General features: G+C 36.7%; 1 protein-coding gene across 6 annotated transcripts in view; it reads left to right on the top strand.

The window, feature by feature from the left end:
- The first annotated feature begins 849 nt into the window (after positions 1 to 849).
- SLC38A11 (solute carrier family 38 member 11) overlaps positions 850 to 15,330 on the top strand; it is a 74,122-nt gene continuing 59,641 nt past the window's right edge. For 4 of the 6 annotated variants that reach the window (XM_079924288.1, XM_079924289.1, XM_079924287.1 and 1 more), the window contains exons 1-6: positions 850 to 1,283; positions 1,766 to 1,883; positions 3,639 to 3,713; positions 9,902 to 10,036; positions 10,908 to 10,973; positions 14,407 to 14,513. In XM_079924288.1, the coding sequence (XP_079780414.1) occupies positions 1,245 to 1,283; positions 1,766 to 1,883; positions 3,639 to 3,713; positions 9,902 to 10,036; positions 10,908 to 10,973; positions 14,407 to 14,513 (540 nt within the window). In that variant the 5' untranslated portion in view covers positions 850 to 1,244. Of the gene's footprint in view, positions 1,284 to 1,765; positions 1,884 to 3,638; positions 3,714 to 9,901; positions 10,064 to 10,566; positions 10,974 to 14,406; positions 14,514 to 15,330 lie in introns of those variants that run through there. The other 2 variants (XM_079924286.1, XM_079924290.1) reach the window with 2 other exon arrangements.

Genomic DNA, 15,330 nt, shown 5'->3' with positions numbered 1-15,330 from the left:
TAAATAAATGTTTATGAAAAAAGAACCACTTGAATTATTTGAGAAGTAAATGTTGCGTTATATTACCGCTCTAACTATCCTTGAAATTGTTCTCTACGTATTCTGTCTCTTTGTGATTGAATATTCTCTGGGCCTGCTTCCTCACCTGTAATGTAAGAGGGGTGAACAGATGGTCATTTCAGATTCTTTCTAGCTCAGATACTCTAAGTGCCTTTCCTTCCCCATCCGCTGACACCCTGTCCCGCCACCATTTTTTTTTTTTTTTTTTTTTTTTGCTGTACGCGGGCCTCTCACTGTTGTGGCTCCTCCCGCCGCGGAGCACAGGCTCCGGACGCGCAGGCCCAGCAGCCATGGCTCACGGGCCCAGCCGCTCCGCGGCATGTGGGATCCTCCCGGACCGGGTCACGAACCCGTGTCCCCTGCATCGGCAGGCGGACTCCCAACCACTGCGCCACCAGGGAAGCCCCCGCCACCTTTTTAAGGTTCGTTACCTGACTCCATCTTTCTTTCCATTCTCCAAGTCTCCTTTTCTGAAAAGTCACCCGGAAACACTTGACCAAAGCATGCTCAGTAATCAAATTTGCTAAAACTCGAGAAAAGCTTTTTAACAGTTCCACATTTTCATCTGTCAGCTCTGACGGAAATCGGTGTAGGGAGCAGCAGGAGGAAGCAATAGAAAAGACGCTCCCTGGGAACAGGTGTGCTAGTGCGTTCTTACCTGGACGTCAGACTCCAGCCAAGGAGCAGATAATTTGGGAATGGACTATAAGGCCAGCTTAACTCTGTACAATCCGAGCAAGTCAGCGTGGACGCAACATATTGTACTTTGCAGCAGTTGGTTGGGTGGGAGGCGAGGGGAGAGAGGCCGCAGCTGGAGGTTTAAAAAAAAAAAAGACAAGGAAAAAAAGGCGAGGTGCTGGGAGAGAGGGCTGCCCGAATCAGAAACACCCTGTAGCGTCTCCGCCTCAGGAGGAAGGCGTATTTCGCAACCTCCGAGGGAAATCGCCTCGGCCGCGGCGTCCAAGTGAGCTGCGGCCGCAGCCCGCGCAGCCCGCGCAGCCCGCGCAGCCCGCGCAGCCCGCGCAGCCCGCGCAGCCCGCGCAGCCCGCGCAGCCCGCGCAGCCCGCCCCCAACTCGCCTGCCGCGCGCTGACCCCGGGCTTGGAGGTCGCGGAGGAGGCTGTTCTGGCGAGTCGAGTACCCGCGCCCGCGAACCTTCCACCTGCAGAGGACCCGGGTGCAGCCATGGGCTACCAGGGTCAGCGGCCCGTCGTCCCGCCACAGGTAACGAGACTGGGGCTGGTTCTGAAGGCAGGTCATTCGTTCGTTCACCCTGCAACAGCGTTTAGCTACCTTCACCCAGCGTCTTGATGTAGCACCACAGAAGGTTCTCCAGGAGAAAAAAGAAATTTTGCCTTGATCTTTTTTTTTTCATAGCGGGCACTTTTCAATATAACCCCTTTAATTTCACAAAAATCACATCCTTTGCTCCCTAAGAGATTCTAAAGTACTAGGATTTCATGCAGTAGTCCACGAACTTGGTGCAGCTGTAATCAGGACATTTTAGGATGGAGTTTGTTCACAGGCTCTGTTTGAATTACTTGATATTGTTGTTACTCTATTATTATCCTCATTTTCTTATCGTTATTGGCATTACTTATTACTAATATCATGTTAGTCTCCTAAATTGCATATTTGTCTTACAGTTTTCTGAATTTTTGAGCTAGTTAAATATTTTTTAATTGCACTTTTATATACTAAAATAGAGCCATCTAGATGACAGAGAAACCCTCGTTTCTGAACATAAGGACAAAGGGAAAACTTGTCGTCAGTCTGCTGCTGTTTTTAATGTTGTCAACTCGATTATAGGATCTGGTATAATAGGTAAGTTTTTTTTTTAATTTTCAGTGAAAAGGCCAAATTTAAGACACTTATTATGTTGCTAGTATTCATAGGTTAATTTTAAAGGAAAAAATCTTAAATGATAAAATTGGTAATTGTTTTTTCATAAAAGCCTTCCCTTTTTTCCAATGTAACAATGTGCACACATCAGTCTCTCTTATACTAAAAATGGGGTGGTGATTCACACTCTTTCCACATTTGAGAGCATCCTCCGTGTGTGATAGATTAAGGTGGAGCTGCAGATGGGAGATTGCTGAATTTTTTTTTCATAGGCTGCATCGTCAAGTGATAATGTTACCTAATTTACTTTTTTCCCTGTTCCTGGAGTGGCCAACCGTTACTTGAATCACCTTTCCATAACCTTCTAGAGGTGTTGAACCTCCAGATACTTGCAAATATTGGAGATACAAAAGTTTAATGTGAAAACATAACAATCGTGAAGAATCAAATCCACGTAATATTTCCTTACCCATTTATAGAGTATTAAATTTTAAAGTACAAACTTATTATGATATATCAGTTGTAAATATAATTTAATCAATAAATAGAAATGGTTTTTTAAATGATTTTTTAAAACAAAGGAGCCAAATAATCAGAATTGAAAGAAATGAGCCTCTCATATTTTCCCAATTTGAAGCAAAGGAAAAGTTCAGAAAAAATTAAGTGCGTTGCGTTATAATAATAAAGGCAGTTATTTTTTCAGCGCTTTTGTTATTTGAAACATCCAATGTAAGAAAAAGCAAGGACAAAACAAAATCCTGCAAATACTCATTGAGAATATTACTTTTTCCTGTAAAGTTATGACATTTTAGTCTCAGTCATCTGGATTGAGTTACTTTTCTTAACTTTCACAAGTTGATGTATTTCTTGATTTTACTTTCCATATACAGACAATTTTTTTTTTCAAATGGTAAATAAACTGTAGGAAACTGAGGCAAAGTAGTAGCAAGTAGGCGTAAAGACTTTTTTGAAATTCAGCCTCCATGTACCATAGAGGTGTAGGCCGAATCCCAGAGTTAATTCCTGATATGAACACTTTAAGCTGATTCATGTCAACTTAAAAAGTACTTCTTAATTAGGCTCAGCAGATTTTTGAAAGGGGAAAGTTTTCAGAGAATAAATATTCTGGGTGGAATTATTTTAAGTACATTTTATTTTAAATGTTTCATTGTCCATAATCTAAAATTGCCCATTTCCAAAAAAGATTCATAAGAAATAACATTACATACTCCTTTCAGCTTTATAAAAAATACTTTTGCCTTCTCATTTTCCTCTCCTTTTCCTACAGAGTTGCCCATTTTGACCCCAGGGTTGGTCTTTCCTCAAATCTCATAACCCTTCTATACTCTTGTTATCATCTCTGTTTTCCCGGCCAGCACATAAAGGAGAGCTCTGGGTCATTACTCTCCACATATTCTAGGTCATATGTCCCCCTCACCCTGAAGGGAACATTATTTGTGTGAACTGTCATCTGTTTTTCATTTGATGCTTTCTTACTCTTATTTTTCCACCTCATAAACTTGCTCACTTGACATGCCCTTAACTTACAACATTTTATTCTGAAATAGGCGTTAATATGCTAACATTTAATTTTAATATTCATATACACTGTTTAAAACTATGTCATATAAATATGTCAATTTACTTAGCCTATTATATACAGAAATTGGGGGAAAACTTCCGTGTTTCCATATGTTTTATTAATGTGATGAGTGGGACATTTTATGTTTTTTCCAGGATTGCCTTATTCAATGAAGCAAGCTGGCTTTCCTCTGGGAATATTGCTTTTATTCTGGGTTTCATATGTTACAGGTAAAATGCTATGTAATTGATTATTCCTGCAATTTAAATTGTGCAATGACTGTTTTACACAAACACACACACACACACACACACACACACGCCCTGTAATTGAATTTCCTAATTAAAAAGTGCATCAAAGAATCCTAAAGAATTTAAACATTTGTATCTGAGGAGATTTACTTTCCTTGCTAATCCTCTGAACAGATTAGAAAAGCATTATATATTACCAAGCTTAAATCCTTTTCATGTGCCTTTTCACTTTATGCCAAACGTGGTAGATAGAGGAGTCACTTTAAAGACTGATTAAGGCCAAGACCGTACTCTGAAAATGCAGACATCAGGGATTCCTTTCCCACAAAAACCTCGGGCAGGTGCACACAGATGAACTCTGCTTGAGCTCTGTTTGTGCAGGTGGCACCAAGAGCCCCGGTGCTCAACCAGCAGGGATCCCCACTCCCTCCCCACCTTACCCCGCCTGCCCAGCCTCCTGCCTGCCACTGTCTTCAAGGGCAGCAATAAGGTGCTTCTGTATCGCTTCTTCTGTTCTGCTTCCCGCTTTCCGTGTAACATGTTCATTCACACCCATTCCCCCGTCTGAGTGCAGGCTTTACAACTCCTAATCATCTTCTCTTCCTGTTGTTCTCACCCCTGCCCTGTCGTCCCCGCAGTTCACCTCAAGGCAAACACAAGGTCTTTCCTCTACCTTAGTATCACTGCGAAAGAGGCAGCAATCACAAACAGACACCCACTGCAGTGGTTGCTGCTAGGGGGCTGCTATGTGTGATCACCTAGATGCCCTTTACCAGGTAATACAAAACACCTCAGCTGTCCCCTGCTCCAGAGTGGCGACCTGGGCCTTAACAGTATCACCTTCCTGTGAGGTTATGAACCCCAGCCACCATTTCCCCGAAGACTGAGTAACAGAAACCCCAAAGCTGTCCTCCTTGCCTCTGGGAGGGACCAATGTGCGGGGCCGTTGGAGCTCCAGAGCGCCACCACTGCAGGGCTTGGGCTGCAGCTGCTCTCCCCCGAGATCGAGATCGAGTCCTGGTGAGCTGTTCCCCTGCCCTATCTTTTCACTCCCCTTCTCCTAAGAGCACTCCCTCAAATCTCTTGCTCAAGAATCTCTGTCTCAGCTCTACTTCTAGAGACTCTGACTAAGATGCCATCCCTCATAAAATCTCAGGCTTCCAAAACCAGCCTGTAACTCAGCTGTTTTTCCTCAGGCTCAGGAAGAAAGTAAAGCATGCAGCAGGTACCAAAGTCAGAGCGGCAGAGGCCCTCAACTCCCTTCCTCCCTGCTTCTCACCACCGACCACTCCCTAAACCTAAGATGCTTTTAGCTTCTACAGCTCTTAATTTGTAGCTTAAGATCCATAATTTAGTAATGTGGAATCTGTGACTTTGTGCTTATTCAGAGTTGCTGATGTTTAACAAGTGTATTTTATTTATGAGCACATTTATCACACTCAAAAACCCTATTCAAGGATTTACCCTTGTCGTTTTTAATTTCCTGTTTTCCAGTCAATCAGTACTGACAAATAATTAATTTCCTCCCAGGCATAATAACCAAGGCTTGTTTAAGTGCATTATGAACATGTACACACATTGTAAACCAGTAGACAGAAAGCATTTAAAAATATATATCACCTAAGGATTCAATCAATAATTAAGGAGAATGAATAGTTTCTTAAAGCCAAGTCACGTTATACATACATAGATCATAATGTGAATAACTCTCTCAACTGATGCTATACGTAAACCTACAGCAATGTCTGTGAGCAGTCCTTTGCAAAGTTATATGTTGCAACTAATCAGCAGAAATTAGTTACTCAGTAATTTGGCTGCATGATGAAAATCCTTAAATAATTTTGATAAATTAAGGATGACCACACAGACACAAAAAATAATTATAGACTGTGATTCATTTTGTTCCTTAATTAGGATTTTAAGAGCAAAATCTACAAGTAGGGTTATAATATTGAATTGTTCTTTAAATTGACACTAATTATACAGTTGTTTGTCTCTACAATTATTCTTTTGTCTTTTTAAGGCCTTTGTCTTTTCAATGAGTTATGTCCAGTTCAACAAGTAGTGTTTCTAAGTTCTGTTTTCATGTTTGTGAAATGTTGGAGAACAAGAAAGAATTGTAAATATTTACAACAAATGATTTTATTTTAATTTACTTTAAGGTTCTCATATTTGTTGATTAGAGTAAAATAATTTTTATTGTCCAAGTATACATAATGATGTAAAAGAAAATTTTCCTGTTAAGTAACGTACACTCATTCATGGATTATCTAAAATTTGCATACAGTACATTTAAAGGGAGATCAAAATGTTATAGTGATATTTGAGATTCCTAAAACTTTTGAGAGCTTTATCTATAGCCCGTATAGCATTTGTTATTGACTGAATTCTTAGCAAATTGTTACTTTTAAGCAGTACATTTTGAACTGTTGTACAATTCAGCAGTCTCATCCCAAGCATACAGTTCTTCACCAAAACTTTACAACATCTGTGAAACTGGTTACCTCCTGTTACTCCAGTCCTCACTGATTCTCTTCCTTGGCCAATAAGTTGCTTTTCAGTTTTCCTGCCTTTAGCATCTGTCTTTTGCTTTCTGATCCGTCCTCCATATTACTGCAAAAGTTATCTTTACGAAACCTCAGCCTGATCTGATATTCCCCCAGTCAAAACGTTCCAAGACTCTATAATGACAACAGAAAAAAATTTATTGCATTTAAATTCTTTCATGGTTCGGCCACAGTCTGCATTTCTGGTCTTATCTCCCACTAATATGACCTCTCTTTCACCCTGTCACCGACACTGCCCTGTGTGGGACTTATGTTTTAGCCATTCTGGACTATTCCATTACCCACATGTAGAATATACCTTCACACTGACTTCCCATAGATAGTCCCCCTGCTTGACATTTTTTTTTTCTTCTCTACCTGGTGAAATCCTGTTTATCCTTCAAGGCACTACTCAGCTCTTCTGTGAAGCTTTTCCTAGTTTTAAACAAAGGATATAGGATGAATTACTATGTCATTTGTGCTTGCAGAATATTTTAAAATATATTTATTAAGTCATTTATCATATTACATTTGAATCAGATATATAGACACCTAGCAATCCTGCTTTATTGATCACTGATTCATTCAACAGATATTTACTGACACTGCTGCCATTATAACAATGATAGCAATGATAGCTATAGCAATGATAGCATTATTCCTGCCCACATGAAGCTCACAATGTAGTACATTCGGCAGAAAAAAACACACATAATTATAATACTTCATGAAAAATACCATAATACAAATATGTGCATGACAATAGGGATACTGGCATTTAATCCAGCCTTAAAGGAGCAGACATGTTTTGGGGAGGAAAAGACAGCTTCACTGACTGTTTATGAAAAAATGTGAGAGAGCAAAGAAAATGGAAGGGTACTCCAAGCAGACGGTAATGTGGAAATGCAAGCGAGAACTATGTAAGTGATTCAGCCTGGCTAAAGTATAGGGTTGATGTTGGTAAGTGGAAAGAGATGAAGTTAGAGAGGTTTGCAGAGGCATTTTTGAAGGCTCCCATGTAATGATAATCATTACCATTTCCTGAAGACTGGCTAGATGCCAAGCATAATGCAGCCACTATACTTAATCCTTCTGACTCCATAAAGTAGGTATTCATGTTCTACTTTTTATGGAGGAGGAAATTGAGACCAGTAGGTTAACATGATTTGCCCAAGGTCTGCAGGTACTGGCAACAGAGTTGAGATTTTGGTTAAATGCATGGATTCTGGAGCTAGACTACCAGGGTCTGAGTCCTGTCTCTCCTTTATTCTGTGAAATTTAGCAATTTACTTAAGCTTCTGTGCCTCACTTTTCTCATCTATCAAATGGGGGATCATAATGGCACCTACTTAGGGCTGTTGTGATGATGAAACACGTTAATATACATAAAGCATTTAGAAAAAGGTCTGGCAGACAGAAAGTGTTGTGAAGTATTTGCTAGTGTTTTTGTGGTTTTTATCATCGTTACCGTCAGTATCATCAGACTCCAAATACAATGTTTTTCCACCTCAACACACAGCCTATAGAAGATAACTAAAAATAGCATGAGTTCTCATTCATTTAGCCTCCATAGTGTGCCAAGCATTGTGGTAGGCATTTAAACATCATCATCCTCATAGACTCTTCAAGGTTGGGGTATTGCCGTACTTTACAGATGAAACTCAGAGTCCTTCATCCAAGATCCCACAGCTAATAAACAGTTTTTTTCTGAAAAAAAATTATGAAAAAGTGTTGGTTTTTATCCAAAGGCATCAAAGTATTCCCCTGGAGGATTTTAAGCAGAAAACATGGTCAGATTTATTCTGTGGTCAGATTCATCTGGTACAGGGGGGAGGTCAAGAAAGTCTTAGTAGGGAGGGGATAGTGGATGAGAGAACTAATAGGAGTTTTTGCAGTAATCCAAGCAAGACGTGATAAAGGCCTAAGCCCTAAAGTAAAACAGGTTAGAGACTAGAAGTGAGGAGATATAGTTGAATAATTTATGATGCAGTAGTTAATGGACTTAGTGACCAAAGGAAAATAGAAGGTGATGGATAATGAGAAGTCTAGTGTGATTCTCAAGTTTATCTTGATATTATTCACAGTTTGGAGAAATATGAATGCAGAAGCAGGTTCCAAAACAAATATATAAATTTTAATTTGGATACCTGAAATCAAGATGCCTATGAGGTCTTCAAGGTAAAATGTTTATTAGGCAGCTAGATGTAGAAATCTGGAGTTTTGGAAGAAATCTGGGCTGGAGGTACAAATTTGGGAGTTACTAACATCTTTATGAAAATTGAAAGCATGACCATGAATAGGATCACATTAGGACATCTTGAAGAGTGAGGAAAAAGTCCAAGAATCCAGGGTTTGAAGAGAGTTAAAGAAACGTGAAAAACTAAATGGCCCAAAAGATAGGAGGAAATCCAAGAGAAAGTGATGTCAGAAAGGCCAAGGGAGGATGGTTGAGAAACAAGGGAATGGTAAACAGGGAGAAAATGCTACTGAAAAAGCAAATATGATTAATATTTAGGAGGTATCAATTGGATTTATCAACTTGGAGCTCATTGATGAACTTGTTAAAAGAAGTTTCAGTGAACTGGGGGTGGGGAATCAAGGTGGAAACAACATTGCAATGATTTGTATTTTCTTCTTTGTATTCTAGTACATTTCCAAATAACTTGATTAAAAATTCACCTGTGATGGAAGCATGAGCAAGAAAAAAGAAAAAGCAAGAATCACACCCTCTGTGTAGCTGTGTACCCAATACAACTGCAGTGTCATTCACTAGGTGTTCAAAAAACATTAGGTTAAATGAAAGAGACTTTTAGTTATATATTTTCTGTATATTTGTGTCTTCAATTTCAACACTAAAAGTGGAACTTGGGAATTCTCTGGCGTTCCAGTGGTTAGGACTCCGAGCTCTTACTGCCAAGGGCACGGTTCAATCCCTGGTCAGGGTACTAAGATCCCACAAGCCACACGATGCGGCCAAATAAATAAATAAACAAAAAGAAAATTGGCCATCTCTGTTTTTTAAAAAAAAAAGTGGAACTTAAATCTCTAAAATGTAAATTTCAAAAAAAAATTCTTAGAGTGCTCTCTTAACTATAATAATAATATAGTAAAGTAAACCATAATAACTATAAAGTTACTAGTTGTACTTTGTTATAAAACAAATGATCTGACTCTCCTAAATCTATTTTTTCTTCTGAATGCTTCCAGCACGTTTTATTCTCGGTCTTCACATGTTGAACGCCTATGAGATATTGGATTACCTACATTCTGTTGCTTGGACAATTGAGCCACAACCTGTTAATAGTCATCGCACTGGTTAGGTTAAGAAAGTAAAATGGAAAATTGAAGCTTTAACTCTAGTCTGCATACCCTCATCTGTCCAGTTCATTGCATGGATATATGAAGTCTATTTGCATCTCGATTGAAAAATAGATAACTGGAAACAGTACAGTCTTATGAAAGATAAAGTTTTATGAAAAGAAAGTAAGACTTGCCATGCTAATTTACTGTAGCATTAAACTCTTCTTTAAAGTTCTTTTTTTCTTTAAGTCAAAACACTAAAAAAAAAAAAATTGTACTAAATGTAATCTGACATTTGTTTAATGGTTATTTTTGCCACAGACTTTTCCCTTGTTTTATTGATAAAAGGAGGGGCCCTCTCTGGGACAGACACTTACCAGTCTTTGGTCAATAAAACTTTTGGCTTTCCAGGATATCTCCTACTGTCTGTTCTACAATTTTTGTATCCTTTCATAGGTAAGGATGAATATGAAATTGAATATTGTAAGTATTTTCATAAACGGCCATTTCTGAATAAAATAGTTTTAATAGTCATTAAAGAATACTAGTAGTTGAAATATTTTCCACATTAAGTGTTTATCTTTAGCCATTTTTCCCTTGTTTTCTGTTCCTTTTGGTCAGTTTTCTGAGTATTTCATTGAAATAAAGTGAGCGTGATTCTGAGTTAATGCTTGTGATTCCCTAGCTTGATGAAAAATAGAATGATAGATTTCTTCTAAGGCTAAAATTTTTTTGAAAACCTAAGGATTTGTGGAAGTCATGTCCAAGGCCAACGTGCTGTTTAAAGTTTGCACCCAGCACTTCTTAAATAAGCAAAATGTTAACGTTCATCAGTGGCCAAATTGACTTCATTTTCAAAATAAGTAATACAGAAGCTATTGTTCAAACTAGTTTCTTATGTCTCTTCAGAAAGCTAAGAATATATTTCTCCAAAATTTTACTTTTTCAAATGAGGTGATATTTTGGAGCCTTGACAGTTTTCTATTATTGTTCCTCACTTTGAGCAAAATATGTGTTCCTAAAGAGTATTTGGAAACTGAACTTTAATAACAAAATAAATTGCATTTTAAATGACTACCAAAACTCACTATTATTTAAAGATGTTCTGGAAAGAATCAATTTGTGAAGGGAAAATCTTTTGTAATACAAACTGATATTCTCCCACAAATCTTCTGTCTAGTTATTTTTAAAGTTGTACATATTTGTAATCACAATATATATTTGAAAGTAGACTATTTGGGAAGTGATAACTGATTACTTTCAAAATATTCAAGATGAAATATGTGATGGCTTGTTGGTGACTGTATTGTTTTAATTATGTGTTTAGCCATGATAAGTTACAACATAATAACTGGAGATACTTTGAGCAAAGTTTTCCAAAGAATCCCTGGAGGTAAGTCAGTATATTTATTTTATATAGTTTTCCATAGTTAATGTGATTCATAATAATTTAAAAATAAAATATTTGCAAGTGGAGGAATTGGATGACTTCAAATATCCAGTAATATCCATGATCCAATCTGATCCTAAAGTATTAATCTCTTATATATAGTTTATTTCTAATTTAGCTGTTTAAAAATTATTATTTATATAATTAAAATACTTTATATTTTAAATATCTTATGTATCACTATCTGTAGTATCATTTTTTCATGTAGTGTTTATACTACATCATTTCTTAAATAAGCAAGCTAATCTTTGTCCCCATTATTTGTATTAAGCTACAATTTAATATAGTAAAATTAACCCTTTTTAATGTATAGTCCTATGAGTTTTGACACATGCATATAGTCATATAACCACAGCCACAATCAAAATACAGAACCATTCCGTTATCCCCCCAGATTTTCCTCATTCCCCTTTGTAGTCAAACTTTCTCTCATCTCCAGCCTTAGGGAACCACTGATCTGATTTCTCTTCCTACTTTTGCTTTTCCCAGAATGTCAAATAAATGGCATCTTATAGGAGCTAGCCTTTTGGGTCTGGCCTCTTTCACTTAGTATAGTACATTTGAGATTCTCCATGTTTTGGAGTTTATTAGTAACGTGTTCTTTTTTTCAATTGCTGAGGATTATTTCATTATATGGATATAAACATTTTATCTATCATCCAGTTGAGGGACATTTGGGTTGTTTCCTGTTTGGCTTGATTCTGAAAAAGCCACTGTGAACATTTTAAGTAAACCTTTTCAGCATGTGCCACAACGCCACTCCCTGTTCATCCTTTCACCATATCATGGCTATTTGAATAATTCAGAGATTGTGAGTCTTTTTGCTTTGAAGAGTTCCTCGTCCAAGCCACATAATCCCCATTTCATAGTCGCCTAACTTTATAGTTGTTATTATCCTTCAAATTGATACAAAAACACCTTTTCTCTTAGTGTGTGAATCACCCATCCTAGAAACATGCCAACAAAATGAAACAAAACGTAAAACTGGAAATTGTGCCTATTCCTCTCACAGGGTTTAGTGGAAACTGAAACCAAGGAGATTTGAGCGTCAAATCACTGACCCACTACTTGCTAGCTGTGTGACCTTGAGAAGGTTAATGCCCTCGCTGAGTTCTAGCCCCTCATCTCTAAATTATGAATTAGAGTATCACCTGCTTCATAGAATTATGGTGTGAAACGAGAGACAACGCAGACAGTGCCTAGCATATAGGAGGTGTACCCAGCACTGTTAGCTGTTATCTGTAGGTGCTGTCATAGCCCCCAGCCTCCAAATCCTGTTTTCATAAACTGAGATTAGGTGAGTGGATAGAATGTTAAGGAAAATGAGAAGAATATAATACCATATATACAATATGATCTAAATTATGTAAATTTTCTATTTCCATAAATAAGGAAAAAATAAAAAACATATATCCACATATAAACTGTGGTTATCTTTTAATTGTGCGATTCATGGGAATTTTTTGTTTCCTTTGCTTTTTTCAGTTTTTCAAAGGAGCATTATTAATTTAGAAAAAATTCTTTCTTTTTTCTTATTTAAGAAGTAATACATATGTATGAGGAAAATGTTAGAAAACATAGCATAGTCTCTTTCTCTTGGGACAACCAAGTAGGCGTAATCCTACCAACACTTCCTTCCTTCTTTCCTTTTCTCCTTCTTTTTTAATCTATACTTTCAGAATTTTAAGGATACATGTAACTTCAGACATCCGTATAAATAAGATAACACTATATTAGTAGAGCAAACAGTTTGAAATGGTAAACAGACCAGATACACAAATAATTTAATTCATATTATGTTTACCAGAAATATGTAAGTAGTTGAGTTCAAGGGTTTTGGAACTTGACTTTCCTGTTTTATTGTTTTGACTCACAACGTTATGACGATTGTTTAGTTATGACTGAGTTAAACAAAAACCCACGATTAATATTTCCATTCTGGTATATACGTGTGTGTGTTTGTGTGTGTGTGTATAACTTATGCCATTTTGAAATTCCCACCTTGGAACTTCCTTATACATTAGTTTATTAGCCATATAAGAAAACTAGTCTTACTCTTCAGAGTAATAGCTCTCTTTTTTTGTTTTTGTTTTTTACCACATTCACTTACTTATTTGACAGACTTGGCTTCTACAGATTTTAGATTTTGCAGAAATTAATGCACAAAGACTTGGTACCACTGAGGACATTTCGAAAGTATAATCACATGATCTCTGAAGGAATTCAATATGAGCTAAAAATTTAAACAATAGTGTCTTCATTGGAATACATACATAGCTCCTAAAGTGAATACTGTGATTAGCACAGCTTTAAATATATATATATATATAAATCCTTGTAAGTATGTTTTATTTTATGTTTACAAATTTTGTTTGTATTTGATCTCTCTCTCTCTCTCTCTCTCTCTCGCGCGCGCACACACACACACACACACACACACACACACACACTATATATATATATATATATATATATATATATTATTTCCTTGTTTTGATAGCCAAGAGTCTGCAGTGAATAAATACCAGGTTTCAGCAGCTTCCCTATGACATCTTCCCTATCCAAAAAGTTGCTTTGTCTGCTTTCCTTCAGGGAAATCACTTCTTTCTCAATAGAAGGGTAGAAATATAGTGAATATTTTTATCAAAGCCTTGAGGTTTGAAATTTTAAGTTGTACTGATCAAGTCTCTCTGGAGTACAGAAGTTAGAAAAAAAAAAGCCACAGAACCTACCATTTCCCCATGTTGCTTACTTTATGAATGAAGGGTTTTGCCATTAGAGGGTTTAGGACAAGGAGTGACATAATGTCTTTAGCCTTTGGAAAGGATCTCTGTAGTTTCTAGGTTAAAAGTATACACTAAGGGGGCTTCCTTGGTGGTGCAGTGGTTGAGAGTCTGCCTGCCAGTGCAGGGGACACGAGTTCGTGCCCCGGTCCAGGAAGATCCCACGTGCCGCGGAGCCTCACGTCCGGAGCCTGTGCTCTGCAACGGGAGAGGCCACAACAGTGAGAGGCCCGCGTAACGCAAAAAAAAAAAAAAAAAAAAAAAAAAAAAAATATATATATATATATATATATACACACATACACTAAGGGGACAAAGGAAGGAAGAAGCAGGACAACTGATGCAGAGGCTACTAAAATAATTTGAATGCAAAATATTATAACATTATTTGAATTATAGGTTCATCCTTAAGTTACTTTGTATTTACATTTTTCGTGAATTATTTCTGTTTTTACATGGTTGTATGGAATTTATTCAAAATTGTCATTTATGTAGCGCTTTGTATTAATTAAGTCATTTTTTTAATTAAATATTTGACTACTTGTGTCACTGGTGTTACTCATAAACACTTTATAATATTTATTGTGTTTTAGTTGATCCTGAAAACTTGCTTATTGGTCACCATTTCATTATTGTGCTTTCCACTGTTGCCTTTACTCTGCCTTTGTCCTTGTATCGAGATATAGCGAAACTTGGAAAGGTAATTTTTACATTTTAAATAGGCAAAGAAATGCACTTTGTTACCTGCATTAATTTTGTCAAACTGCTATCTCTATGGCCAAGTTCTTAATTACAGTATTCATCTTTAGTTTCTTTTAGTTTACTTATAATTGTATTGGAGTAAACTATGTTTGATATTTTATCTTATTTGGGGGAACTGATGGTTAAATACTTGATGACTATGAAATAAATAGGTCCTCTCTTTTCTTTTTTTAAGGTAGATACTCTGACACAGACAGCATACTTTAATTTTAGAAAATATAAAGAACTCTATTTAAACCAAGTCTATTTACTGAAAAATCTAGTCTATTTTCTATCATTCTTTGTAGATAGTCATTTAAACAATTTAAAATTACATTAACTTTAATGAAGTAAGAATGAATCACTTCATTGGCTTAAAATTTTTTTGTAAATTACAATGTCTATTGTGCCCATTTTTTATCCAGTGAATTTAAATGTCAATATTTGATTGATTAATTGTTGAGAATTTGGCCAATATTTATGATTCTTATTGCTAAAGAGAAATGGTTATTTATTTCTAATGAAACCAACCAAGTACGTATTCAACTCACCACATATGCTTATCTGCATGCATTAGCCTTTATCTGGCTGTATTTTATTTCCTTACTCTCATGAAGTGTTTGTATTTTACTCAGAATATTATTGGTGTTGCATCCTCATTATGCCAAACATTCTGATAAAAAAAATTTTTTTTAAGTTATTCATGTGTTTTTACATTCTATTTTGAAAAATCCAATAGTTAATTAGTTTTACTTTTCACTGTGATGTTTCGTGTG

The sequence above is a fragment of the Stenella coeruleoalba genome (genome assembly GCF_951394435.1).
Source record: "Stenella coeruleoalba genome assembly, chromosome: 6".
NCBI lineage: Eukaryota > Metazoa > Chordata > Mammalia > Artiodactyla > Delphinidae > Stenella > Stenella coeruleoalba.
Note: the sequence above shows the minus strand (reverse complement) of the source record. Positions and strands in the feature narration are given on the sequence as shown.